Source organism: Nothobranchius furzeri, chromosome 16 (genome assembly GCF_043380555.1).
Source record: "Nothobranchius furzeri strain GRZ-AD chromosome 16, NfurGRZ-RIMD1, whole genome shotgun sequence".
NCBI lineage: Eukaryota > Metazoa > Chordata > Actinopteri > Cyprinodontiformes > Nothobranchiidae > Nothobranchius > Nothobranchius furzeri.
In genome coordinates this window covers 48,183,000-48,210,645 of record NC_091756.1, presented here as the reverse complement: position 1 = coordinate 48,210,645, position 27,646 = coordinate 48,183,000, and the positions used below count along the sequence as shown (strand labels likewise).

The 27,646-nt window shown below is 40.9% G+C and overlaps 1 protein-coding gene across 1 annotated transcript; it reads left to right on the top strand.

Moving 5' to 3' along the window:
* Positions 1–506: 506 nt before the first annotated feature.
* gucy2g (guanylate cyclase 2g) lies at positions 507–26,684 on the top strand. Its single transcript, XM_054749351.2, has 22 exons — positions 507–854; positions 1,708–2,056; positions 2,173–2,282; positions 3,219–3,404; positions 3,496–3,640; positions 10,914–11,049; positions 11,184–11,287; positions 11,403–11,569; positions 11,679–11,816; positions 14,665–14,748; positions 15,593–15,697; positions 15,776–15,847; positions 18,013–18,181; positions 18,512–18,667; positions 20,595–20,772; positions 24,079–24,219; positions 24,304–24,496; positions 24,702–24,876; positions 25,120–25,218; positions 25,832–25,923; positions 26,029–26,136; positions 26,459–26,684. The coding sequence occupies exons 1-22, from the start codon at positions 507–509 to the stop codon at positions 26,540–26,542; spliced, it is 3,339 nt and encodes a 1,112-aa protein (XP_054605326.2). The 3' UTR covers positions 26,543–26,684.
* The last annotated feature ends 962 nt before the right edge of the window (positions 26,685–27,646 follow it).

The following is a 27,646-nucleotide window of genomic DNA, read 5'->3' as shown; positions in this document are numbered from 1 at the left end:
ATAAATTCAGTCTTCCTAAACAACAAAAGCAGGTTTAAATTGAACACTATAAAGTGTAACGGTGGAAGAACCACAGTCTCAGGAAGATCATTAACGTTATGCCAATGAAGAGTTGAGTTTAGAAAAATTAGTTGGTTATAATGAATATAATTTTGATATTTTACACTTTAAATGGTTTAATCTCTGGATTAAGGCTTTAAAAACTCAACTAAATATAAATGACTCTGCATGCAGCATTATCCCCTGAAAATCTTCTCTTTGAAAAGTTATCCAGAGGTGTAAATACAAACACTGGATGAGTTTGGATCATCTTGAAGATGTTTTTCTTATTTTTATTACAACAAACAACAAAAATAATGAACTCAGCTGTGTACCTCCCACTCTCCTCAACATATTTACATTTTCTCCTCCCTGACCAACAGTCCGGCATCACCAAGGCAGTTGGGTATTTAAGCCTGGTACATCCTGAAACTAACAGAATGAAAATGGTGTTAAATTATTCTAGCATGAGCCTCATATTGTTACTTGTTCTGACATTTGTTCTAACTGCTGCTGCTGTTGTGGACAACAGCAGCAGCAGCAGCAAAGGTTCTCAAACTCACAGGCTGCTCATTGCCTTCCAGGCTCCCTGGAACGTGTCCTTTCCCTTCAGTGCTCGTCGGCTGGGCTCGGCCATCCAAATAGCCGTGGAGAAGGTGAACAACAACCCCTCCTTCCTGGGAAACTACAGTCTGGATTTTGTTTACAAGGATACAGACTGTAATCCTAAAGAGTCCCTGGGAGGATTCATCCACCAGGTGTGGAGAGAGAACGTGACGGCTCTCTTTGGTCCAGCATGTCCAGAAGAAGCTGAGGTAGGAACCCTGCTATAGTTGTGTTCTATTTGGTGTCAGTAAGAAGTCTCAGTGTCTCCTGCAAGCTACGATTGTGCTTGTGTTTGTGATGAAAGTTACTCTGGTAAAAGGAGGCAGCTCAACCAACAACATCTGCTTTTATTTGATGTTTTCCAGGCAGTTTATTTATATTTTATTACGGTTTCCCCATGTGTTTCTGTTGGATTACAGCTGATGAAAACAAACTGCATTTAGGTCAATGTGCAGGTGTGTCCTTATTTTGTTGTAGGTGTCACCGTTAACATAAACAGCATTGCATGTTTCTAAAAATATCTTTCTCACTGAAATGCGAATACTAGTTAAAGTTAAACAACAAAGCATATCACAGTAAGCGCAATTGTACATTTTACAGTTTAAAGGCACATATTTTAAGCCACATTGTTTCCAACTGTGCTATTTTCACTTTGATGGAAGACGAAATAAATAAAAGTTTTTAATAACAAAATATTAATCAGTTGTTAAAAAGTAAATGGGACATGTACCTCTCTATTTAATTCCATCTAAGCAGCACCAGCGACTAATACATCATTTCTCAATGAGAAATGTCTAAAATTAACTTTAAACAAGCTGGAAAACAATTATATCAAACAGTTTTCATTGGTTACCATGTTTTTACTAAATGAAAAAGTCCAAGTGCGATTAATCTAAATGTAAAAAAAAAAGATCTAAAATATTTAATGAATGATCCCATATAGAAAAATGATAGCTTTTGGAAAACATCTGGAAACATCTAGCAGTTAATCAAACAAACTAAAATGAGTGTGACAAACTACACATTAAAGAAAAACTTGACTTTATTCTTAATACTTCCCAGGTCACAGGTCTGATTGCATCAACGTGGCACATCCCCATGTTCGGCTTTGTGGGTCAGTCCTCCAAACTGGAAGATGAGGAGATGTATGACTCCTACATCAAAATCATGCCTCCTTTCAAAAGAAGCTCCGAGGTCCTGGTGAAAACGTTGGAGTTCTTTGGGTGGAGTCACGTGGCCATGATTGGAGGGGGATTAGAGACAAACACCTGGGACAAAGTTGATGCTTTGTGGAAGACAGTGGAGAATCCACTGAGAACTAAGTTCAAACTGGCTGCTGAGGTGAAGTTTGACACCAGCAATCCTGAGCTCATGTACCAAAATGTAAAGTACATCTCAACTGTCGCCAGAGGTAACAGACAGGTTTCTCTCAGCTGTTTGTGGAGAAACGATAAAATATTTTCACATTTTTTATCCTACTCGAGTTAAAACAGTTCAGTATAACATTTTGTGACCTTTTCCTTCCAGTTATTGTGGTGTTGAGCAACAGAGAGGACTCTATGGCTCTGCTGCTGGAGGCTGAACGTCAGGGTCTGATGAATGGCGACTACGTCTTCTTCCTGGTGCAGCATTTTGAGGTCAGCGAATGCAGCAGGAGTAAAATAAATCAATAGATATGTGGGGATTCAAATGATGAGATTGTTGACCTCATTTACAAGCATTATGAGGTTATGAGAAAAAGAACGATTGATGATTCAGAAAAACAAAACAGAGAATGAGAATCTTACCATGTTCACACTGAAATGGGACATGGGGTTCTGGTTATAAAACAACCAAACATTCAATCATTAAGTCTTATGATCTTACATTATCACTGTAACATAAATGTTTTAAGGTAATTGTTATGGTAAATGGCCTGTATTTGTATAGCACCTTCATAGGGTTGTACAACCCCCCAAGGCGCTTCACAACACAGTCATACACCCATTCACACACACATTTATACGCTGGTGGGGATGAGTTACGATGTAGCTAAAGCTGCCCTGGGGTGCACTGACAGAGGTAAGACCTGCCTTACACAGGTGCCACCGATCCCTCCGACCACCACCAGCAGGCAAAGCGGGTTCAGTGTCTTGCCCAAGGACACAACAGTGGTCGGAGCCAAGATCGAACTTGCAACCTTCTGAGAACCCGCTCTCGATAATTTCTTATACAACATTTGAAAGCCAATATCAGCTGATAATATCAGACATCTCACTTTATTGATTTATTGTTGGGCAATACTGAGTTCTGGTTTTCTTCTGTAACAGGTGGGTTACTGGCTTTAACCAGTCCATCTCAGTTGTTGTGTCCTTGAGCAAGACATGTCGCCCTCCTTGCCTGCTGGTTGGAGGGAACCAGTGGTGCCAATTGTGTGGCAGCCTTGCTTCTCTCAGCTTGCGAATGGTTCTGTGAATGTGTGAATGAGTAGTTGTAGTGTAAAATGCATGGGAGTCCTTTGATGTAGAAAAGTGCTACACAAGTGCAGGCCAATTACAATTTACCATTTGCTGATTTCTTTTAATGCTAAACAGGATAACTTGTGGAAAGAAACCATGAGCAGCAGAATAAAGCAGGCTGCCACTCGAGCTTTTGACATGGTTTTTATTATTGGCCAAAAATCCTACGAAGGATCCTATGAGTATTATGACTTCTTCAAGCAAGTTTTTCAAAGGCTAAAAGGACATCCATTCTGGACTAACCTGACATCGGAAAGTGAGGCAAGTAAAGAAACATACTTTTGATAAAAACTCGATCAAATTCTAAAGTTTAATCACTTTTATTTATTTGTTCTTCCTTAATAAATGTCAGGTTAGCCCCTACTCTGCCTTCCTGCATGACGCTGTGCTTTTGTATGCAATGGCACTAAAGGACGTTCTGAAAGATGGAGATGATCCATACGACGGTCGACACATTCTACAAAAGCTGAAGACCACAGACAAAATTCGATTTGATGGTAACTCCAGCCAGTTCACAGCTGTCACAACACTGAACACAGCTTTTCACGATTGAAGTGTTACACGTGTACATTGTACACGAGTAGGGGTGGAATGGTTCGTCTAGAACAGGGGTGTCAAACTCATTTTAGCTCAGGGGCTACATTGAGGGAAATCTAGTCCCAAGTGGGCCGGACCGGTAAATAAAAAAAAAAACTTCAGATTGTTTTCTTTGTTTTAATACAATCAATATAAAACAAGGCTGGAGCCTGAGGACAGTGTAGTACAAGTACAACACCTGAAGTGTACTTGAAAATTTGAAAAAAAAAAAAAATTTAAAAAACATTCCTTAGTGATTCAAAGAGCTTACAGATCACATGGCTAGATCAGTTTCATGCAGCACTTAAAGTATATTTGACTCATTTTACTTTACATCTTTTAGCTTTCGCCAGCCCATCAATATCAGAAGTCACATCCTGAGTGGCGGCCAACTTCAGGATGTGATTCAAGTTCTTGTGTGAGCCTTGAACGCAGCTTTGTTTTGTTTATACTCATTACAGAGAAAACTTACTCACAATGATAAGTTTATTTTCACTCTACATTGTAAAGTATGAAAATAAAGTTTACACAACCATCCCGCGGGCCGGAGTTAATCCGCTTGTGGGCCGGATATGGCCCGCGGGCCGCATATTTGACACCCCTGGTCTAGAACATTCGGTTTGGCACTAAACTTGGTTTTGACGTCGCAGTTCAATTGACTTAAGGTAGTGATTCTCAATTAACTCATTAAATGCCAATGCGACTAGAGTCGTCATTTGCATTTTATTACTGTGTGGGCATCTGAACGAGCCCCCGCACTGTAAGAACAAACAACCCAGACCTAAAGCCAATCTTCATCCATGTACGTCACACGTCACGTGATCACGAAGCAGAAAATCCACATATAAGAAGATCGTTTTGGGCCGCTTCTGCCGATCACAATTCGACAAAGGATTATGAAAGAACAGATAACACTTGAAACACGCGGATTCTTCCTGATGTAAGAGGTGGGGCTACTCTTTGTTTTGTTAGCTTTGGCGTTGACATCATCATAGTGCGCAACGTTCTGTGACTCTTAAAAAAACAGTAAAAACGCTGAAAAACGCTGGCAGCGAAGGACTTTACTGATCAGAAAATGGCTGGCAGTGAATGAGTTAATGGGTGCATTCCAATGAGGGGAGCAAGTGACCGCTTCGTCGCAGCAGCATCCCACTCACCAAAAAAATCAAACTAACAGAGCGCTGTGATTGGCCACCAAACTGATAGAGCGCTGTGATTGGCAAGCGCCTGCTGAGGCTCCTATGAAGCATGGCTAGACCAACCTGAAGAGCAAATTCCTTTTGCTTCTGCTAGAGTCTGTCTAGATTTCTAGGCTATTACAGTGAGGGATCACAGTGGGAAAAAAGAGCTTTTCATTGGTGAAATGTACACAAGTCACCACTGGTCCTTCTGACTACCACCAGTGGGTAAGGTAAGTATGAAGTGTCTTGCCCAAGTACACAATGACTCGTCTGGAGGTCTGCCTCAGTTTAATTTTAAACCGTGTGTAGCTTTGTTAAAGTTGCTAGGCGATATGACATACACCAAGAAAAGGACAAGGAGTAAAATATGAAGGCTTGAACAATTTCACAGCCATTTATTTGTAATGATAGTAATTTACATTTAATTAAGGACCGTGAGATGTTAAGATCCCTTATCGCGTATGGGGTCAATCTTACGGACCACTGGGTTATTTAATCAGAAGATTGGAACTTTTTAATGAAGGGATTAGATAACACTTTGTATTAACTGAGAGACAAGAGAAGAGAGTCCTTCAAACGTTTAAGATGATTTATTACTAAATAATTTCAAACAATTTAAACAATACTAACTCTAATGATGGATGTTCTGTTTGAATGAGGTGTGAGATGGATGGTGTGTGTGAATGAGTGTTATTCAGAACTCTCGTATCCGGAGAGGCAAGTCTGAGTGGGATGATGTTTTGTGTCTAACTGATCAGAGTTTGACCGGAGTAGTCATAAACACATGAGACGCCATTTGTCGCATCCACACATACCCTCAGGGAGACCTCCTTCACGGATCCAGAATGTCAGGTCCACTGACCCTCCTCTCGGTACTGGAGCCAGTGGTACAGCGTCACAGCACGACAAACTAGTCCTTGGATTGTCTCCAGGTAAAAGCGACAGGTGGTTCACAGCGTCAAAAGGGGACCCTCCTTGGGTCAGCGAGTTCAGCTTTTATTCTGAAAGGAACCATTGCTTGGTTGGTAAAAACAACAGATTTTTCCAGCTTGATGGTTCTCAGCTTGGTTCTCAGCTTTAAAAGGGAAGAACGGATGGCCGGTCCGATTACTCCGCTTAGCATGCGCTGAACTCGGTGAGATCTTGAGAACTGAACTAAGATGGCGTTGGATCTAGTTTTATTAATCTGGATGTTTTGAATTCTGGTCGAATCAAAGCTGGCAGATTTATAAACACCACAGAGACTATACCACGCTTCAGACTAGAAAGGTTCTGATTGGATCAGCAACAGCAATGTGTCATGCGATTGTTTTCATTACGTGTGTCTAGTGACTAGATTAAGTCATTTACTTATTAAAACATATTAATCACAACATTGTGATTTCACAGATCGGTCACATTTTATTATTGACTAACAGCAGTTTTGATTAGCTTTATTTAAAAATAGAGTTCTTTGATTTAATAAAAGAAAAGAGTCTATTAATCTTCTTTCTTTTCTTGCTGGAAAGTAAACAGTTTAGAAACAAATGCATGACCTTGAGGCTGTCTCATGCACTCTACCACTGTGTCAGAGGCAACTGTGGAAAGAGGTTAAATAACCTTGATAACCTTGGAATAGCTCCTTCATCACGTTACATATTTCTGGTCATCCCTGTCAAAGTAACACCTGGTGTCTGGTACCTACACAAGTCTTCATCAACCAGACCCTTCAGTGGATGCTGATTTTGGACACAGCCGCTTATGTTGCTGGATAAAATGCAACACAGTTACACATCGGAGAGTTAAGATGGCGCTTGCGCGGGTGCACGCTGCGAGCTGCTCGTCCTCTTTACGCAGTGGTACCTTGCTTTTTACTGGCTTTTATTGGCGTTTTATTGGCTTTTATGCATTTTTGTTGTCTCTGATGCTTTTTTTGAATGGTGTGGATCCTCTGCTTACTTATGATCGAGCTGTGCTGCTGAGGCTTCGTCCTCCCGTTGATGTAGCGGGCTGCTGGTACCACCTGGCTGCTCCTGTTTTAATATCCCCAGATCACGGGGCAGAGGTGGAGGGCTGGTTGTTGTTTTTAAATCCAGCTTTCCTTGTAAACAGCTTACACCCACCATGTCATTTTCTTCCTTCGAACTATGCTTATTTGAACTGTGCATCTCCCCCCGCCTGCTCGTTGTGCTGATTTATCGCCCTCCAAAGACTGACTCTAACTTCCTTAATGATTTCTGTGATCTTGTGGCAGACTGCATCCTAAAATATGACTATGTCCTATTTTTTGGTGATTTTAACATCCATATCTGCTGTCCTGACAATGTGCTTGCTAAAGATTTTTTTAATATGCGAGATTCATTCAATCTAACTCAATGGGTATCATCCCCAACTCATGCCAGGGGTCACACCCTGGACCTGGTTCTCTCTTTTGGTCTCCCTGTCATGAACCTTGTGACTTTGCCTCCTGTGTTTTCTGACCACTCTCCTATACTCTGTGATGTTACGTTGCCATGTCCTGTCCCTGTGTGTGAAGCTCCCGCTACTAGGTTCAGAGCCCTGGATGCAGAAACTATTTCAAAGTTTGTGGACTGTATGTCTGTAAGGTTAGAGACCTTTAACCCAGATCCATCTAACGTTGATCACTATTCACAACACTTTGATGTACTTTGTAATCAGGTCCTGGACGTGGTTGCCCCTCTCAAACTTTGCAAGTCTCAGCCTAGGAGGGAGCCTTGGCTCTCTGATGTCGCACGGGCTTGTAGGCAGGCGTGTAGATCCTCTGAGAGAAAGTGGAAAAAGGATGGCCTACAGGTCTCGCGTGAGTTGTTCAGAGCATCTCTGGTTGCTTATCAGGATGCTGTGAGGGCTGCCAGAACGGCCTATTTTGCAGACATCATCAAAACAAACTCCAAGAATCCCAGGATTCTCTACAAAACACTAAACTCTGTTCTGGTGTATCAGGAGCCTAGCTCCATGTCTCCTACAGCTGCTGGAAACTCTGAAGATTTTCACAGATTCTTTGTTGATAAAGTATCAGGCATTCGAGCAGCTATTTCCGCTAACTTTATTGACACTGTTCCACTTCCTCCATCACCACCCACCCTGAGCTCCCTCAATACTGTTTCATATTCTGAGCTGAGTAAGCTTGTTGCAAGGCAGAAGCCATCTGGCTCTCCACTTGACGTTCTGCCGCCTCGCCTCTGGAAGGCTGCCTTTCTGTGCCTTGGCCCATCACTTGGTCAGATTATCAATGGGAGCCTCAGCACAGGTGTGGTCCCAGCTGCTTTGAAAGCAGCAGTTATTCGGCCGACCCTGAAGAAACCTGGTGCAGATGTCACTGTGATCACAAATTACAGGCCTATCTCTACCCTGCCTTTTACATCAAAACTGCTTGAGAAAGTCATTTATCAGCAGCTGGTCTCAAATTTAGCTGACTCTGATCTGTTTGAGGTTTTCCAATCAGAGTTCAGGTCTGGCCATAGCACAGAGTTAGCTCTACTGAGGGTCTTAAATGATATCTATCTATCACTAGATCAGGGTACATCTGTGGTGCTTCTGTTGTTAGATCTGACGGCATCTTTGACACAGTCGACCACGCGATTCTACTCGATCGCTTGGAACGATGGGTTGGGATCAGACGGTCTGCTCTAGATTGGTTTAGATCGTATCTCCACAACAGGACATTCTGCGTTAAACTGGGTGATGTTTTTTCTTCTTGGGAGGGGCTCCACTGGAGGGTCCTGCAGGGATCTATCCTTGGTCCTCTTTTGTTTGCCATTTATCTGCTACCTTTGGGGTCAATCTTTCGTAAACATGGCCTATCATTCCATCTCTATGCTGACGATTGCCAGATTTACTCTCCATTGTGTCAGGAGAAAGGCCACTCCATCCAGTCCTTTGTGTCCTGTATTAACGAGGTGAAGTCTTGGCTAATGGCCAACTATCTGCATCTATCTTTAAGAGCTGCCTAAAAACACACCTTCTCCGCTTGGCGTTTCCTGAACATGTTTGATTCAGCCCTCTTTTAGGTTGAATTTCTTTCACAGTTTTCATTGGTTCACTCTATCCCTTGTTTTATCCATCTGTCCTGTACTAGAATGTTTCACCTTTTTTGTAATTTGTATTTTGTAATTTGAATTGCTTTTATTTCTGAATTGCTTTTATTTTTGATTTATTCACTATATTTGTACTTCTACTGTACCATGTTCAGCGCCTTGGGCTTCCTGACAGGGTTGCGGAAGGCGTTTTATAAATAAAGCTTTAATTTGATTGATTGATTGAATGTGGGAAAGACAGAGCTCATTGTTTTTCACCCCAACTGCAGGAATGTGGGTTGTTATGTTGATCTTGGCCCTCTTTCTCCCTACTCAAAACCAGTTGTTACCAGTTTGGGAGTGAAAATTGATGCTGGACTTAAATTTGAGGCTCACATCAACTCGGTGATCCGGTCCAGTTTCTTTCACCTGAGACGCCTTGCAAATATCAAGCCTATGCTGTCGAGAGCCCACCTGGAGCGGGTACTGCATGCCTTTGTTATTTCTAGGCTTGATTACTGCAACTCTCTTTATTCAGGGTTGTGTCAGTCATCACTGCGTCGCCTACAGGTTGTGCAGAACAGCGCAGCAAGGTTCCTGACTGGGACCAGGAAACGGGACCACATCAGTCCAGTTCTGGCCTCCCTGCACTGGCTTCCGGTTTGCTATCGTGCACAATTCAAAATCCTCGTCTTTGTTTACAATTTCTTCCAGGGTGGTGCTCCCCCCTATCTAGCCACACTCCCGAACAAGCATTCCCCATCACACGCTCTGCGCTCCTCTGAACAAGGCCTGCTCGCTGTCCCTCGTTCTAGGTGTCGTACTCGCGGGGACCGGGCTTTCTCAGTCCTAGCACCGTCTCTCAGGATCCAGTTGCCACCCTCAGTTAGGCTGTCCCCATCTCTGCCAGCCTTTAAGAGTCGCCTAAAAACACACCTTCTCCGCTTGGCGTTTCCTGAACATGTTTGATTCGGCCCTCTTTTACGTTGAATTTCTTTCACAGTTTTCATTGGTTCACTCCATCCCTTGTTTTACCCATCTGTCCTGTACTAGAATGTTTCACCTTTTTTTAAATTAGTATTTTGTAATTTGAATTGCTTTTATTTCTGAATTGCTTTTATTTTCGATTTATTCACTATATTTTTACTTCTACTGTACCATGTTCAGCGCCTTGGGCTTCCTGACAGGGTTGCGGAAGGCGCTTTGTAAATAAAGCTTTGATTGATTGATTGATTGACATCCACGTGGAAACTTGGTATGTGTCTGTCCAGCACCTAAAATCCAAATACAAATGCAAGTACTGTTACACCCCATGAAGGAGTCAGCTTTATTTAAGGGCAACTCCTCAAATCCAAGAGTTTGCTGAACATTTTGCAAAAGTCTTCAGTGAAAGACTTTAAATTAAACTAAATCTGGAGGGACAGTGTTGCTAAATGGTTTTAGTTGCAGATTTCTACCTCCAGTTCCATTTTTATTTGTTCTAAATCCCAATTGCACAAAACAGTATGCTGTTAAGTTATACTGTATGTACTTGAGGGAAATTAAAAGGTTTAAAATTATCCTAAATATTAATGTTGATGTCAAACTGTCCATGCAGTTGTCCATATTTTGTTGCAGTACCATTGATAAATTGATCAGAATGACACAATCTGCCCAATGATTTCTGATTTATGTCTCTGTTAATCCTAACCATGTCTGAACTGAAAGGCTCAAACATTGGGATGCCCAGTGGACACTTCCCAGGAGATGTGCTTCATGCATGCCCTTCCAGGGAAGACCTCAGGGCTGACCCAGGTCATATTAGGAAGATTATTTGTCTTGGCTAGCTCAGGAACACATCAGGATCCCACTGGGGAAACTTGTAGAAATTGCTGGTTGGAGGACGGTCTTGGCCTGACCTGAACCCAAGCAAGCTAACAGAGATAGCAGTCATGTTCATTCTTTGTACTAAAACAAAGTTAATTTGTCAGACTGACTTGCAGTCATGTCTCTTGCAGGTGCTTCTGGATTAGTTCACTTTGACACAGATGGGGAGAGAAATGTGGACTATTCAATTTATGACCTGCAATTTGTTGGAAATGGCATCAAGTTTGTGCCTATCCTCCACTTTGAAAGCCAAACCAAAATCATCAGGTAAGAAAGAAACATTAATAAAGGAATTTGCTAGAAAATGACTCACAAATCCATTCTGATTGTAGTATAACAATAAAAAAGAAGCATTTCTTTTACACTTTGGTGCATATGCTGATAAAAGTTTTACATTTCAGACCAACGTCAATGTATGCTTCTGTGGTATGGCCCAAAGGAAAGCCACCCTCTGACATACCCGAATGTGGTTTTAGTGGCGAACTCTGTGAATGGCTGTCTAGTGGTAAAGCAACCATGAAAAGCAAAATGACAAGCAATAAAGCTCTGTAAAACATGTTAAGCCTGAAACTCCAATTTTAAGTAAAACTCTTATTAATTACCATTTTCAAAAAACACAGAAGTCGCCTTGCTGGCTGTGCTAGTGACCTTTCCCATGATTGGTGTGGTGGCAGTGTTGTGGATTGGCGTTCTAATGCTGCAGAAGTTTCGGCTCCAGATGAGGCTGGATGACTCCAACTGGTGGATAATCAACTACAGCGAAATCACCATCATCAGGGAGCCCTCAGTAAGTGCTCAAGAAAGGGCAGAAAAGTTCAAAGGGCAGGATTTTATTGTAGATGTGGTTGAATGATGTGTATTTATTTATTTATTTATTTATTTATTTTGTCCTCTAGGGAAACCATTGTTCATCTCTTGGCTCCACAGGAAGTCGTAGTGCCAGTAGCTGTCAGAGCCATTTTTCTAGCAACAGCTATGACCTGAGGGACAAGACAGGCAAAGAAAACATCTATACTACCATAGGTCTATATCAGGTAGGTTTTATTCTGAGCTTATTGTAAAAATGTCTAGGTTCTTGCAAGTAAAGTCTGTATAGTGGGAGGAAGGAGTACCGGTACTTCTGTTTCTATTCTACTGCCAGAACAGCTGATTTAATTTTTTGAGCCTATACTAGTGTTAAATACAAAGTGGTAAATACAAATTCACACATTCTATAGGTCAAAACATGCTTAACATATTTTAACATCTACGTAGAGGCAAACAACGGACTGTGCTTGCACACAACAACAGCCCCAAGAGACTCATCAGGAAAGCACTGCAATCCTGCAGATTCCAAAACTCGACTGTTATTAAAAAATCAGCATAGAAGTCTGGAAAGTTTCCCATGGTCATACTAAAACACAAAGGCAAAATACATAAAAAGGATTTCATTCCATAAATTGCTGGAGTGTCTGAAAATGTAGAAGATTTTTCTCCAAACACAGCACCCTGGGGAACTTCAATCCAAAAATCAATCTGAAGTGTGATGTGTTAGGATATGGGGAGACCCCAACAACCATTATAAAATCACATATTATAACACAGAAGATCCAAATTTCTGTCAACCTACAACTCAAGAATAAGGGACACTCCTTCAAGGACAAGAATGTTTATATTTTGGATTGGTGTTTTGAAAAAGAGGTAAAAGAAGCCGCATCTGTCAAAAGAGAAGGTCTGAGGTTCCACAGTCTAAAATGTAGGCTGCAGCTCTTAATTTGGTCCTAGATTTGTCACGTTAGGTAGAGGTTTGGACCAAAAATTAAGGAAACCCAGAACGACACAGATTGTTGGTTCAAAGGTAATATTGCTTTATTTAGGAAGAGTTGGGTGCTGTAATTTTGGACTATAATGCACACCTCAATATAAGCCACACCAACAAAATAAAAAAGGTTTTCTACACACACACGCCGCACTCAAATACAAGCAGCAGCGCAGCAGCCACATGCAGGTCTCCGGCACACAGTGCATGTGTGGCCATAACATAAGTTAATTAGACAGAAAGACGCTACACAAAGGTTTTTTGTTGTTGTTTTAATTCAACAAAACAAATTTTAAACACAGGTGAGCACTGATAGTATTCATATTTCTGGATGGTTATAAAATAAAAACAGAACTGACACGTTATTACCGGTAATTTGCATGCATGTTTAGAAGAAAAGAACAGCGCTGACACAGCATTAATAAGCCCTGGATGATTAGAAAATAAAAACTGCACACAAAACATGCCTGGTTAGTTAATAAAACACACTTGCCTACCAGAAGAAGTCATTCACTCTCATCTTCCTCTTGGGCACTAAAGCCATTAAAGTCCTCTTCTTCAGTGTCGGAGTTGAACAGCCTCAGAAGAGCTTCGTCACATACCTTTTCTGTGTTAATGTCAGTGTCGCTGTCCGTGTTGCTGTCATCATCCCCGGGTGAAGCTGGCTTGAATGAGTTCTTCCCGCTGCCGTCTCCAGCGCTGAACCATGGATTTATTCAATCTTATGTGCGGCAGCACTGTTTCCCTCCTTTACTGCCAGATCGATGGCCTTCAACTTAAATGCGGCATCATATGAACTCATACATGTAGTTTCCATGATGAGGGGGTATGGATTTGAAAAAAATTATTTGTCGTGCCGGCTGCTTGCATGTGCTAAATTAAAATGAGCGCTTTCTTCGATTTCCAGTTTTGACTTCCACCTTTTTCACTTTCTGCTAAAGCGGCCCCTGGCAGGCAAAGGAAAATCTTCAGTAAAGCTGCACCTCATTATAAGCCGCATGGTTCAAAGCTTGGGGAAAGTTGCGGCTTATAGTCCGGAAAATAGCAACAGACAGCAAACTTACTAGAAGGAGACTAGGGAGCACAAGAGACAGTAACGCTGACAGGAGACAATGGTCCAACAACCACAGAAAGACTTGACAGGATTTTAGAGGGGAGCAATCAGGGAAAATGGAGCAGGTGTAACCAATAAACAGAGTGGGGAGGAAATGCAATAAACCAGAGGAGGAGACCAACTATGCATAAAACATACAGAGAGCTGAAGATGAAACTAGAAGGAGAAACTTAAAAAGCTGAGTAGAACTAAGAATAACTAAAACCTGAAGAGTAAAACTACATGGCTGGAGACACTAGAGCAGGGCTATTCAATTCTGGGTCTTGAGGGCTGGTATCCAGCACGTTTCAGTGGTTTCTCTAGCCCAGCACACCTGATTCAGTGGTTGTATCACCTGTGCAGCAGCTCATCAAGCACTGCAGAAACCTGTTGGTCACTTGCTAATTGAAGGCAAAGGAACACAATATCTAAAGGGAGAAACTAACTTAATATAAACATATAGAACATACTAAACTAGAGACACAAGAAAAAACAAGAAACACCAGATCTCTAACTTGAGTATCCAAAGAGACAAAAATCAAAAGAAGAAGGAATCTAATACTGGGGAGACTGGCAATAAACGAGATGGGACAACTAAATATGATGTGACTAGAGCAGGGATGCCCAATCCTGGTCCTGGAGGGCCGGTAACCTGCATGCTTTGGTTTTTACTCTCTTTCAACACGCCTAATTTCAATCAGCAGCTAATTAACAGGCTTCTGCAGAGCCTGGTGAGCTGCTGCACAGGCGATTCAACCACTGAATCAAGTGTGTTGGAGTAGAAAAACCAATCCTGGATTCCGGTCCTCCAGGGCCGTGATTGGGCACCCCTGAGGGAACATGGGAGGGAAACCTGGAAGGGGCTGGTGTCCACAGGACACAGAACATGACAAGATTAGTTGTATCTACTGTAAAAAGGTATTTTTTGAGCAATGTACACTCATCCTGAGACATAATTTCTGGCTGATGAGTATTTTTTACGTAAATCCAGGGAAATCATGTGGCCATCAAGTATGTCAAGAACCCTGCAAGCTGTAACTTCCAGAAACCTTCAATCATCGCAGAGTTCAATATGGTAAAGCTCCTCTTGGTTGCCTGTATTCAAATTCCAGTAATATTTTACAATAAGGGTCCCTTTATTAACATTACTTAGTGCATTATTAAGCATTAATAAATTATTAAATAAAGTATTAACAACTGCTTAATATCAATATTAAGTAGTGCATTACTAAGCAGACACCCCCCAGACCCTTTGTCCTAACCTTAAAGAGATACTCTGCAACTTTGCACAGTTGTCGGTCCAGACTTTTTTGGACTTAGAAAAAATGGAGCTGACATACCTGGTGCTGCAATCTGGTTTCAGCATGTTTCCTGCACGTTTTAGATCATGAACACAGCTAATGTGTTAAATTCAGTGATGACTAACTCCTGTAGACCCTAAGGAAGACTGGGGAGACATTTAAACTGTTAGATTAAGGTGTTGAAAAGACGAACGCACAGCAACTAGATGGATTTTGGTTTCGGTTCTACAAACAAACACTAGGGGGTGCTAAAAGCAAGCCAGCACTGCCTAGACTCCCTTTAAGGACACTTAGTAGTTAATAATATCAGGAATATTAATTAAGGGATCCTTTGTTAATTAATGCTTAATAATGCACTAAGTGATGTCAATAAAGGGACCCTTATTGTAAAGTGTTACCCACAGACCATAATAAAAAAATATTGATTTTTGAAAATGTGATGTTAAATTTAAATGTGTTTTTTATGGTTCACAGACATTAATTAAAAATAATACTGAACCTTTTTAACTCTTTCAAATACCTGCATTAATTATTATGGCATTTAAATGCTGATTTGTTTTCATTGTCCACTCAAAGACATAGATATTCTGCCTAATTATCTTCAACTTTTTAAGAAAGATGAAAGAGATGAAACATGAGAACTTGGTTCAGTTCTTTGGGGTTTGCGTTGAACCACCAAACATCTGCATGGTCATCCAGTACTGCAAGAAAGGCAGTCTGAAGGTGAGAAGAAAACTCTGTTTTTACAGCTAATGCTGATGCGCAACCAAACTGTTCACAAGTTGTTCTGTCTTTTTACAGGATGTCCTGAGGGCTTCAGATGTAGATCTCGAGTGGATGTTTAAGTTGTCATTTGCATACGACATTGTCAACGTGAGTGTAACATTAAAAGTAAAGTCCCATTAGTCATCACACACTGGTGAAATTGCATCTCCACATTTGACCCATCCTCATGAAGGGGAGCGTTGAGCTGCAGCTGTGGCTGTGCTCAGGAACTATTTGGTGGTTTGACCCCTGTCATGGAACATGGGAGCATGGTTCCTACCAGCCCCCCGTCTCAAGGGTCCGAACTTCCAGCCGGCCTGAGGGGAAACAGAGCCCACTACAGATTACTGGTGAAAATTATTAGGCTGGTGTGTTGGGAGGGACTCACCCAAAAATAGCTGCCTTACTCAGATGCCTCAGCCTTCCTCCTCCTGGATTCGGTGCTTCTCAGTAGCCGATTGAGGAAGTCCGAACCTCTCGGCCACACCCGTTCTGGCAGATCCCTCCGATCCGTGCACATGTTACCATCTGGGAGTTTCTAGGAACTTGTAAAAGAAATAGCTCCTAGGATGGTGTTTGGTTAAAGCAACCTATAAAAGAATCTTATGATGTAGTACACTTGTAGCCTTAATGTGTTTTAATTATGAAAAATAATCAGTCACAAACTGATTGTTCATAACTTCTCTTTTGGTTAATTTTGTAATTTTATTTAGCATGGGCAAGCTTGGTAATCATGGATGATCATCATCAAGCAAAAAGAAAATGTTGTTACAGGTAAATTCTCTTAGGATCTGACTCACCCTAGCTCCCTGATGGCCGTGGCTTTGCTCTGATTGAGATTTGATTCTCTGTTAATTTGGGTGATCGAGGAAAGAGCTCACTCTTCTGCTCCGCCCAAGTTCCCCCAGAGTGAACCAGGGGATGTCTCTGCGATTCAAGCACTGCCGGGCCAGACTCTGGGGTTTTCTAATTCAATCATCCCCCGATGGTGATGGAACTTTCCCGTGGGACGCCTGCTCAGCAATCCGGTGTTTGGGTGTGATGACCGCACCCCAAAGCCCTTGGTTGTAGCAGTCTTCGTCACTTGTTGACTGGTGTTCTCACAGGCAGGAATAGCACCCAGATTTCTGTCTGACCCAGTTGTTGTACTCTGAAACTGTAGATGAGACTGCTTTTCTTGTGAAGTCAGCTATTTCCATCAGCTGACTCTTGTCCAGCCCTGCAGCCGCTCTCCATGGCAACAGAGTCCTGTTTCATGCTCAGCCATCGGTCCCAGAGTAAAACCACACACTTCCTGTCTTAATCCTCACTTCAACATCAACAACCAAATCACAGTTACAGATTAATACACTCGTAGGATCTTGGTACAATATGTATAAACACTCAGGGTTACTTCATAACATTTTCAATATCAATACATTTGTAACTTCACACACATAAAGTATTAACGACTCATTCATTTTCTCTTACACACTAATTTCACTTCTCCTTTTCCATCAAGTCACCGTTAGGCAGCCTTGCAGCCATTTCCTGTAGCCATCTCCAAAACCTTTGCCCAAGCAAACATGGTCATATGATTCTGAATCAACACTTTTAAAACGCTAGCAGAACATCTTTATTCAAACCAAATTATTTAGATCTTTGCTTAGTTATGATCAACGTTACATTCCTCTCCTGTTTTTAACGATTCACGGTTACCCCACACCAGTCATGAGACTGTGTGTGTGTGTGTGTGTGTGTGTGTGTGTGTGGCTACACCTTGCCTGTGTTTCGGCAGAGGTTTCTCTCTTCAGCGACAGAGAAGTTGTGATTCATTTTGACCCATAAGAACTTTATACCAGCACCGCCTGCCTCCAATCAGATTAAATCACTACAGATTAGTCTTTCATAATTTCTTTTGCCAATCACACTTGATTTATACTCGTCACACCTAAATCACTTTGATAAAAATGTATTCATATGGCATTAACCCCCCCCCCCCAATCCAACCCCTCAAGGCTGAGTGTCAAGCAGGGAGGCATTGGGTCCCATTTTTAAAGTCTGGTATGACCCGACCACTTTTGAACCCTGATCTTCCAGTCACAGGGTGGGCACCCTACCACTAGGCCACTGAGAAGGCTTTTGAGCGGCAGACAAGCAATGACAATTCCAGGGGTATTTTTACCTTTGATGTTAAGTTTCCTGAATATGCCTTATTTAAAGTAGTGCTACTTTTTTGTTATTGAAATGTGTTAAGTTATTTATTGGTTTGTTTGTTTGTTTGTGTGACTCAGGGAATGGACTTTATTCACAACAGCGCTCTTAAATTTCATGGAAACCTGAAGCCGAGCACATGTTTGGTGGACAGCCGGCTCCAAATCAAGCTCTCTGGTTTTGGACTTTGGGAGTTTAAATACCAGGAAAAAACAAACCTCAGTCTAATGGAAAACCCTGATTATGAAGGTAAATGAGATCAAGCACCATGCAATCATGAACAAGGATGGAACCTGCTTTACCTAACAGATTAAGAACTGGGAGATCAGACAAGCAACCATAAAATCAGGTTTATACGTATTAAGTTAGTAACACAATCACACTTGTAATTCTCAGTTATGTCTATGACGGCAATCGCAAACAGATAACACAACAATGCCATACATGTCTTCAAAAACATTCACACACTAACCCCAAGCAGAGTTTTTCAGAGACGGTGGAACCTTGGGTTACCAGAACTTTTATACACGACACTTCAGTTTTCATTTTCAATTCTGGAGTTTTACCTATCGTTTTTAGATTTGTACTGGACGGCCCCAGAACTACTGAGACAGGTTGAGCTTCCATCTAATGGTACACCTAAAGGGGACATCTACAGCTTTGCCATCATCATGTGGGAACTCATGTATAACTCTAAAGCTGGCCCATATCAAGACATCAACCTAGACCCTAAAGGTAAGTCCTTTAGGCCTAATTCTATCAGAGTTAGTAATGGAGCTGCATTAGCCTTCTGAACAACTAAAAACACAACATATTAAGGGAAGTTAGTAATTATTAGGGATTATCCGATATTATCAACCTACCATTATTTTTGGGTCGATATTTGCATTAAAATGTAATATTGGAAATGATCTGTATCTGTCTTTATCCATTTAAATACACAAATGTTACGTACCATGTGGTTGGGGAAATTTATCCACCATCACAGATAGCCCTTCACAGATTGTTTTATAATGAGTGTAGCAATTAATACATATTAATGATGACCAATAAGATGTGATGATTCCATGTAAATATGAAATATCAATCTGATTGAGCTTTGAATGTTTAATCAGAAGATTCTAGTGTTCTTTGCTTATTCAGGGACTATAAACACACTTTGCATTCAGACAGAGTCAGTATATCATTTATAAAATGAATTTAATTATTTTTCCTAAACTAACGATACATGACAAGATATGAATAATGAAATGTGATGTGATGGATGTGAGGTGTTGTGATGGAAGCTAGATGTTTTGGCAACAGTTGTTTGTATCTGAGAGAAATTGTGAAATCTGGGTGTAAAATAATTTGTTGTTTGCTATAAACTAGAGAGTTAGTTATTGATAAAAACCTCAGACACCAGTGTGCAGGCTTACGATACCCTGGTATGAGTTGCTCCCGGCGGTCCGGAGCTTTGCGGTCGGAGTGGTAAGGTCACCGGACGTCGAAAACACAATACTCAGAGATAAGTAGCCTCCTCTGAGTTCAGCTTCCCCGGCCATGAGATCCAACCCGGGGTCTGCAGGTTAGAGTTCTGAGGTGGATGTCTGAGTTGAAGTAGCTCTGAAAAGAGCTGTGAAGGCTGTTATCACTTGCAATGTCGCAGAAAGGTTTTGACTTAAGGTCAAAAGAGTTTGTTTCAAAAGATGCATCTTTCCTGATTTGGCCAAATCGGGGTCAGCTGGAAACTGAATTAATCAGGAAGTAATTCTTGTTTTATTAAACTACTTTGTTATGATTTCTGGCCAAGTTTGGCCAATCAGAATTTGACTCGTTTCTGAGTGTTCACCAACATCCCTCAGAAAGCCACGCCTTCCTTCAGATACAAATATGTTTTTAACACTGTGAATGAGGATGATCAAAACCTTATGTGAGGTGCATTTTAACCTTAATGAGTATCTTAATGTAATGTATATGAGTGTAAACAATGATTAACTTGTTAAATCAAGCACATAGTGATTTATGATATAAATGGATCATTGTAAGAACAATATTCATTTTAAAGCCATCATTGGATTAAGCACAGATTATCTAAACATTTCATTTAAACATCTTGTTCATTCATCCCATATGATTATTGTAAGTTTATGACATGTAAAAGTCATGGAGTCTTCCCTTATTCAGAGTGAAGAATGCTGGCATCTGGCTTTCATGCAGAGAGTGTAGGACCTTGGAAGAGAATGTTTGTCTGGATGTTTTGTCTTCATGGAATGTCAACATGCGCTAAACAGAACCTTCTGGGTTTGGAAAGCCAAACAGAAAGGGGGTTTATTTCTGTAGACAAAAGGTTATTATGTTGGTCAATATATAGGTGAAAATTGACCCCTTTGGACGTTACATGAGCAGCATTTTTCTTGAGTAAAATTACATCAGATAACAGTAAAAAATGCTGGTATCAAACATCCTTACTAACAAACTACCTGATGATTGATTAAACATTCAATCAACTTCAACATTTGTATCAATATCAAAGACCTTAAAGGAACTTTTTCTTGGAGCCTTGGATCTCAAGAGCCCATACTCAACTGTTTAATTGAATGAAAGAATGTGATAGAGAAGACAGGATGATAAATTGATTTAAAAAAATACTAATTCGCTAATGTTTGCCCATTTCCCCAAGAGATTATAATGCAGCTGAGGACACCTTTCCAAGGGGAACCTCTGCGGCCGATGCTGTCTGACCATCTCTGTGACGAGAAGGTCAATGCTCTGCTGAAAGCCTGCTGGAGTGAAAACCCAGACCACCGACCACCCTTTGGTTCTATACGAAGGCGACTGAAGGACATCAGTCCAGAGAGGTCTGTTGGTGGGAGCTCTTCTTCCTACAAATACCATCATCCAAAACATTAGTTAAATAATGACCATCTCAGTTTTAATGTCTACTTTAAAAATATTTAGTGCTATCAATGAATCATATGAACACCAAAATACTTTTTGACATTAAGCACATTCATGCATTTTATCTCCGACTAGGTCGCGTGAGAGCATATGACATGATTGCAAACTAGTTGCAAATGTCGTTACAATCATTCTGAAAGATTTCTAAGAAATATAGGCACTCTGCGCTTCATCCAATTGAGTGGAAGATGAAGAAGAAGAAAATATCATTTCTATAGCGCCTCTCAAGATAAAAATCACGAGGCGCTTCAAAAAAACAAAAAATGTTAAAATATAAAAAAGAATTTAGAAAATTGTTAAAAATATATTTAAAATGAGCAAAAGATAGACAATTGTGATAAAAAAATAAGAAAGAGAGAGAGAGAGTGAGTCGGAAAGAGGGAAATCAGTGGATCCCGAGGAAGGTGGAATAGGTGGGGAGAGCAGAATAAAGAGAGAGTGGTGGAGAAGGTCATACAAAACTCACTTTGAACAAGTGAGTTTTTAGCTGCTTTTTAAAGGAGTCCACTGAGTCCACTGATCTTAGGCTCAAGGAGAGAGAGTTCCAGAGTCTGGGGGCCACAGCAGCAAATGTTCTGTCACCTTTGGTCTTTAGCCTGGTGCACTAGACAACCAGTAGGCTTTGATCACTGGACCTCAGGGACCTGCTGGAGGTGTAGGGACTAAGAAGATCACCAATGTATGATGGTGCTTGTCCATGTAAGGCCCTAAAGACCAGAACCAGGATCTTGAAATGAACCCAGAAGTTGACTGGCAGCCAATGAAGCTGGAGGAGAAGCGGGGTGATGTGGGTGTGTTTGGAGGACTTGGTCAGAAGCCGAGCACAGGCATTCTGAACCACCTGTAGACGGTTCAGGGAGGTTCTGCTCAGACACGTGAAAAGAGAGTTGCAGTAGTCTAAGCATGAGGAGATGAAGGTGTGGATAACTGTCTCAAGTTCAGAGCGGGACAGAATGGGACTCAGCTTAGCAATGTTCCTGAGATGGAAGAAGGAAGAGTGAACAAGAGAACTGACATGAGAATCCAGGGTGAGAGCTGGGTCAAAGGTCAAGCCAAGATTCCTGACGGAAGGTTTGGTGTGAGAAGCAAGCTGACCAAGAAAGTCTCTGACTTTGGGAACCAGCTTGTCTGGGGCACAGATGAGGATCTCAGTCTTATCTTCATTCAGCTGAAGAAAGCTCGCAGCCATCCTGGTTTTGATAGAGTCTAAGCAGGTGCATAAAAGCTGCAGCTTAGACATCTCATGGGGCTTAAAGGAGCTGTACAGTTGGATGTCATCTGCATAAAAATGGTAGGAGATTCCTTTGAAGGAGCTCAGGATGTGCTGAAGAGGAAGCAGAGAGAGGAGGAAGAGCAGAGGCCCCTGCACAGAACCTTGTGGGGCACCATGGGTTAGGGAGGTGGTGGAGGACCTAAACTTGGAGATGGCCACAGAAAAGGAGCGCTCAGAAAGATAAGAGGAGAACCACTCCAGAGCAGTTCCTGATAGGCCTACCCAGTCTCTCAGCCTCTCCAGTAGCAGGTGATGGTCAACAGTGTCAAAGGCTGCAGTCAGGTCCAGCAGGACCAGAACAGAATAGTCCCCTGCATCACTGTGAGTCAGAAGGTCATCAGAAACCCTAAGAAGAGCTGTTTCAGTAGAATGAGCTCTACGAAAACCTGACTGGAAGCTATCATAGATGTTATGTTCATCAAGAGCAGCTGTGAGTTGTTTAGCCACAACCTTTTCCAAGATCTTGGAGATGGACGGAAGTTTAGAGATGGGTCTGAAGCTGCTATGGAGAGAGAGGTCAAGACTCGATTTTTTAAGAAGCGGGTGGATTACAGCATTCTTAAAGTAAGCAGGGACCTGGCCAGAAACCAGAGAAGCATTAATAATGGAGAGCACGCTGGGACCGATGGACAGAAAAGCACTTTTAAACAAAGATGAGGGTAAGATGTCGAGGGGGCATGCAGAGGTCTTCATAGAGTTAACTAGTTTGGTTAACTCTGGCAAAGAAACAGGAGCCAAGCTATCTAGGATGATGGGCCTGGTTGGAGTCAGGAGAGGCAGCGATAAGCTGAAGGAGAGATGCTAGATCTAACCTTATTGACATTGTCCACAAAGAAAGACAGAAAGTTCTCAGTCTGTAACAGAGTGGATGGAGGCTGTAGGAGAGGCAGGAGAGACGATGCTGCTGATGGTGTTAAACAGCACCTTGGGGTTCCCTTTGCTCTGGGACACCAGGTTGGAAAAATAGGAAACCCTAGTGTCTCTGACTACAGAGTTAAAGGATGTCAGAAGATCCTTTAGGTGCAGCAGATGGACGTGGAGACGGGTTTTCTTCCACAAGCGCTCAATTTTTCTGCATTGGTGCTTTAGGCTGCGAAGGCTGTCATTAAACCAGGGAGTAGGGTTCACTGCAGGAACTGATCTGGTTCTGACAGGACAGATATTGTCCAGAATGGAGAGGCAGTGCTCGTTAAACTGAGAAGGTAAGGAAGCTGGGTCATTATCAGAAGAACAGGGTTGATCAAAAGCAGCAGAAAAATTGCTAGCTGTACTCTCATTAAGAAAACGAGAACTAACCATACGGCGAGCAGGAGGTGGAGTCCTCTTGTGGAGAGTCTTTGTACTGCACGTGGATGGTGCAAATTCTTTTATTATATTCTTGTATTGCTATTTAATTTGCAACGAAAATGTTAAGAAAACAGTTCAGATTTATCTTGTTTTTTTTTGTTTGTTTTTTTTACCATCTACAATGGTATATTTCAATTTTCAAACATTTTATTGTTCCAATTGCTCCTTTATGTCAGAAATTAGTTAATTATGTCTCAGTTTCTTCACAACTGGTCACATGCTGTCATGTTTGTTGAGATTTTAGAATCCCAAGAACCAAGAAGCAAAGGATTCCAGACACAAACATAAACGTTCCAGCATCAAGAAATTCTCCAATTCATGCAAGGAAATTGAGAACCCTCCCAAATGCTTCGAGACATGTTGGAAACTCTCGTGACTACACAGTCTCATAGCCCCTTGAGATCATGGCTTTAGTTACTTAGACAAATATATTCAAAATGTTGTTTTAAAGTTGAAATTTCAAGTATTTGACTAACTCTTCGGCAAGTGGCAAATTCATAACTGGGTTTTATTAAAATGTGTTTTGAGATTTCCTGCTTGTGAACAAATGAACTAAATCATGTCATCACAACCTAATATGTCATAGCCATGTGAATATCCTGGATAATATGGTGGACAAGTTGGAGAAGTATGCAAATCACCTTGAAGAAGTTGTGGACGAAAGGACCAATCAGCTCACGGTGGAGAAAGCCCGAGCAGACAAGCTGCTCTCCAGCATGTTACCAAAGTAACACAAGCTCAGGACACGTACACAGCACTTTAAAATTATTAACTCAACCATAACATGCCTATGTTGTTTCCTTCACTTAAGGTACATCGCAGATCAGCTGATGTCGGGAAAGTCAGTAGAGCCACAAAGTTATGAAATGGTGACGATCTTCTTCTCAGACATTGTGGGCTTCACCTCCATGTGCTCCGTCAGCTCTGCAATGGAGGTGGTTACATTCCTCAATGACCTCTACAGCCTGTTTGACGACATCATAAAGATGTACGACGTCTACAAAGTAAGAGTGGATACGGGAGAATGACCGAAGACATCAAAACAATCAGAGCAACACAAAAGCTCCTGATTTCCTGCTAACATTGAACTTTCGACCAAATAAGTCTGCAAACGCCTAAAATCTCTCCTGAATAAACTGTGCTGCAAAGTATTTTTAGATCAAATCTTCCCACACCTATTAAAAAAACTGCCATCTGTGTTTCCATAAGGTGGAAACTATTGGTGATGCCTACATGGTGGCAAGTGGCCTGCCTATCAGCAATGGAAACCAGCATGCTTTAGAGATATCTATCATGGCTCTACATTTCCTTGGTGCTATTAAATTATTCAAAATCCCTCACATGCCGAAGGAGAGCCTCGCAATTCGCATCGGCATCCACTCAGGTAAGGGATTGTACCAAAGCAACAACAAATCATTGAGTTAGCCACTTAGTTGCTCTAATTTTTCACCAGTGTATAGACCACTGTTCAAGCCTTCTCCAACACATTCCAAAGGTTCTAAGCTCAGGTCTGGACTCTGTGGTGGCCGATCCATGTGTTTCTATGTGATTACCACTGTCCCTCACAGATCCATGAGGGCTGGGGGAGCGCCCTTTTTCTTAAATAGTCCTGCTATGTTTCTTGTAGGTCCAGTGGTTGCTGGAGTGGTGGGAACCACCATGCCCCGCTACTGCCTCTTTGGTGACACAGTCAACACAGCCTCTCGCATGGAAAGTAACAGCTTACGTGAGTAAATGCTTAGTATTATGGTTTTATGTTTCCCTCTAATGAAGGACAAGTGAACTAATACGTACAGGGATCAGTCTTTTTTTCCACTCTAATCTCTGGTAACACGCTTTGGAGGATTGTAATTACAAGTAAAGGGCTTCTGCAGAAGAGGAAGTTAGACTATCAGGGCAGAAAAGTACTTCCTGGTCAGTCGATATCAGAGTGTTCCACTAGAGCGCACTAAAGACATGAGGTTGGAAGTCTAAAGCACAGCTTTTGACTGTAGGAGTGTCAGATACCACTCTGGTCCAGATAAACACACAAATCCAAATCATACCAAAAAAAAAACTAGATTTAAGTCAAATTGTTTAACAGTTATGGGATGGAAAATCAGAAACAATGTTTTTACGTGTGTGTATGTGTGTGTGTGTGTGTGTGTGTGTGGGGGGGGGGGGGGGGGGGGGGTAGTTAAGAATGCTGTTATTTGATGTGAAATTAGCCTCTGGCTAGAAAACCTCGGTACAAAACAATTGCATTGCCCTTCCATGTAGCATTGTCTTTTTGCTGTCCTTGTTCAATAAACCCACACATATACATAAAAAGGTTATGAAAGCTTGTGTGTGACATGCAGCCCTGAAGATTCACATATCCCAGTCCACGGCTGATATTCTTGTCCAGGAAGGATCATTTGAGCTGGAGGAAAGAGGTGAAATTGAAATGAAGGTAATTTGATTTTCTATTAAAAATATAGTTATTATCCATTTTTATTGTATGAACCCCTTTGTTTTAGACATGTTGTGACCAGAACGTGGTCTGTCTGATAAACAGGGTAAAGGGTTGCAGAAGACATACTGGCTGTTGGACAAAAAGGGGTTTTGTCCTGCTCCTGTTGTCCACAACTCACCAAAATCTGACTGTTTGAAAGTACAGACAGAGGTATGTGCAGAGGAAAGCAATTCACTGCATTGGCCCTGATAAAGTGAAACGTTAAAGTTTACATTCTTTCTTTAATAAATATAAAACAGACTGCAATAAACGCTGTAAATGAAATGACAGAAATTTTCAAACAGCCTGTGCTGATAACATTTTGTATTAATTGTCCATTTATCTTGGCATGTCTAAAAAAAATTTCTTTCTAAGACACAAAATTACATTAAACAGAACTGCCTAAAGAGATATTACACTGACTGGTTTGACACTGTTGAATTATGTGTGCAAACTGGGCGTTTATCATGTTTTTGTTCTGTCTCTGCTATAGAAACTAGCGCTGATCAGAGCTACGGACACAAGCAGGTCTCAGGTCTTCATGCCAAGATCAACGATGACTACAGTGAATGTTTAAACAAAACAGGCTGTTGTATAAAACAGGAGGAACATCTTTAATGAAAACATCCTTAATTCAATGGAAAACTCCACTAATCAAATCTGTTCTTACATACAGGCAGGGTAAAGACACAAGATGCTGGCTTTAGGAGGAGCTAACAGAGGAGCAAAAATCTGTCACACTGTGTGTTGACTGTTGTTTAACCCTTATATGTCCTAAGTGCTTTTTTGTGCTCAAACACCAGAAATGTTAGAAAATTAAAAGGTAATTTAAGGGGTAATGAAACAAAAAATTCCTTTACTGTTTGTGATTTAGACTATTTCCCAGTGAACATTATGATTTAAAGGCTATTTTTTTAATATGACACTAATTTTATCCAGAAATTGCAAAAAGTAATTTTTTTCCATTAGTAGTGTAGGTTCTTATTGTCATAATGTCTGAAGTGAGGGGTTTAGTTTTCTGTAGTGAAGTGGCTTAATGACCCAACAGATGTGTACAAGCAGTAGAGCCAGAGAAAATATTCAGTTATTAAAAACGTTTAAACATTTTTACTAGCATTCTTTTGACAATAAAAGCAAAGGATAAGTGATTACAACAATTAAGAATATAAATTTTTTCTTGATTATGGTTGAAATCACAAAGGCTTTAAAATTTCTTTTAACTCACTGGGAAACAAAAACACATCTTTATGAGAAACCCAGAGATCTGTGGAAAACTCTACATTGCTACAATCGGGAATGAATACAGAAATAATTAAAATAAAAATTCATCAATATGACAAGAGATTAAAATAAAAAGAGAGAACCTGCAAAAATGAAATAGTAGCAAATAAATAAATGATTATATTTATAATAATTAAAAAACAATTAGAATTCAGGTGATATAGTTTTAGGAAATGAAAACAGAAAAGAGAAATAATCTAAAAAATAAAAAAATTTAAAACTGTATTATAATTTTTTTTATAAATTTCTAAATAAATAAAGCAAAAAGAAGAAATACATATGTTGACACAGTGAATTGAGAAAAAAACATAAATGTGCACCATTAATATTACCATTATTTTTATTGCTCCATTATTATTATTATTATTATTATTATTATTATTATTGTTGTTGTTGTTGT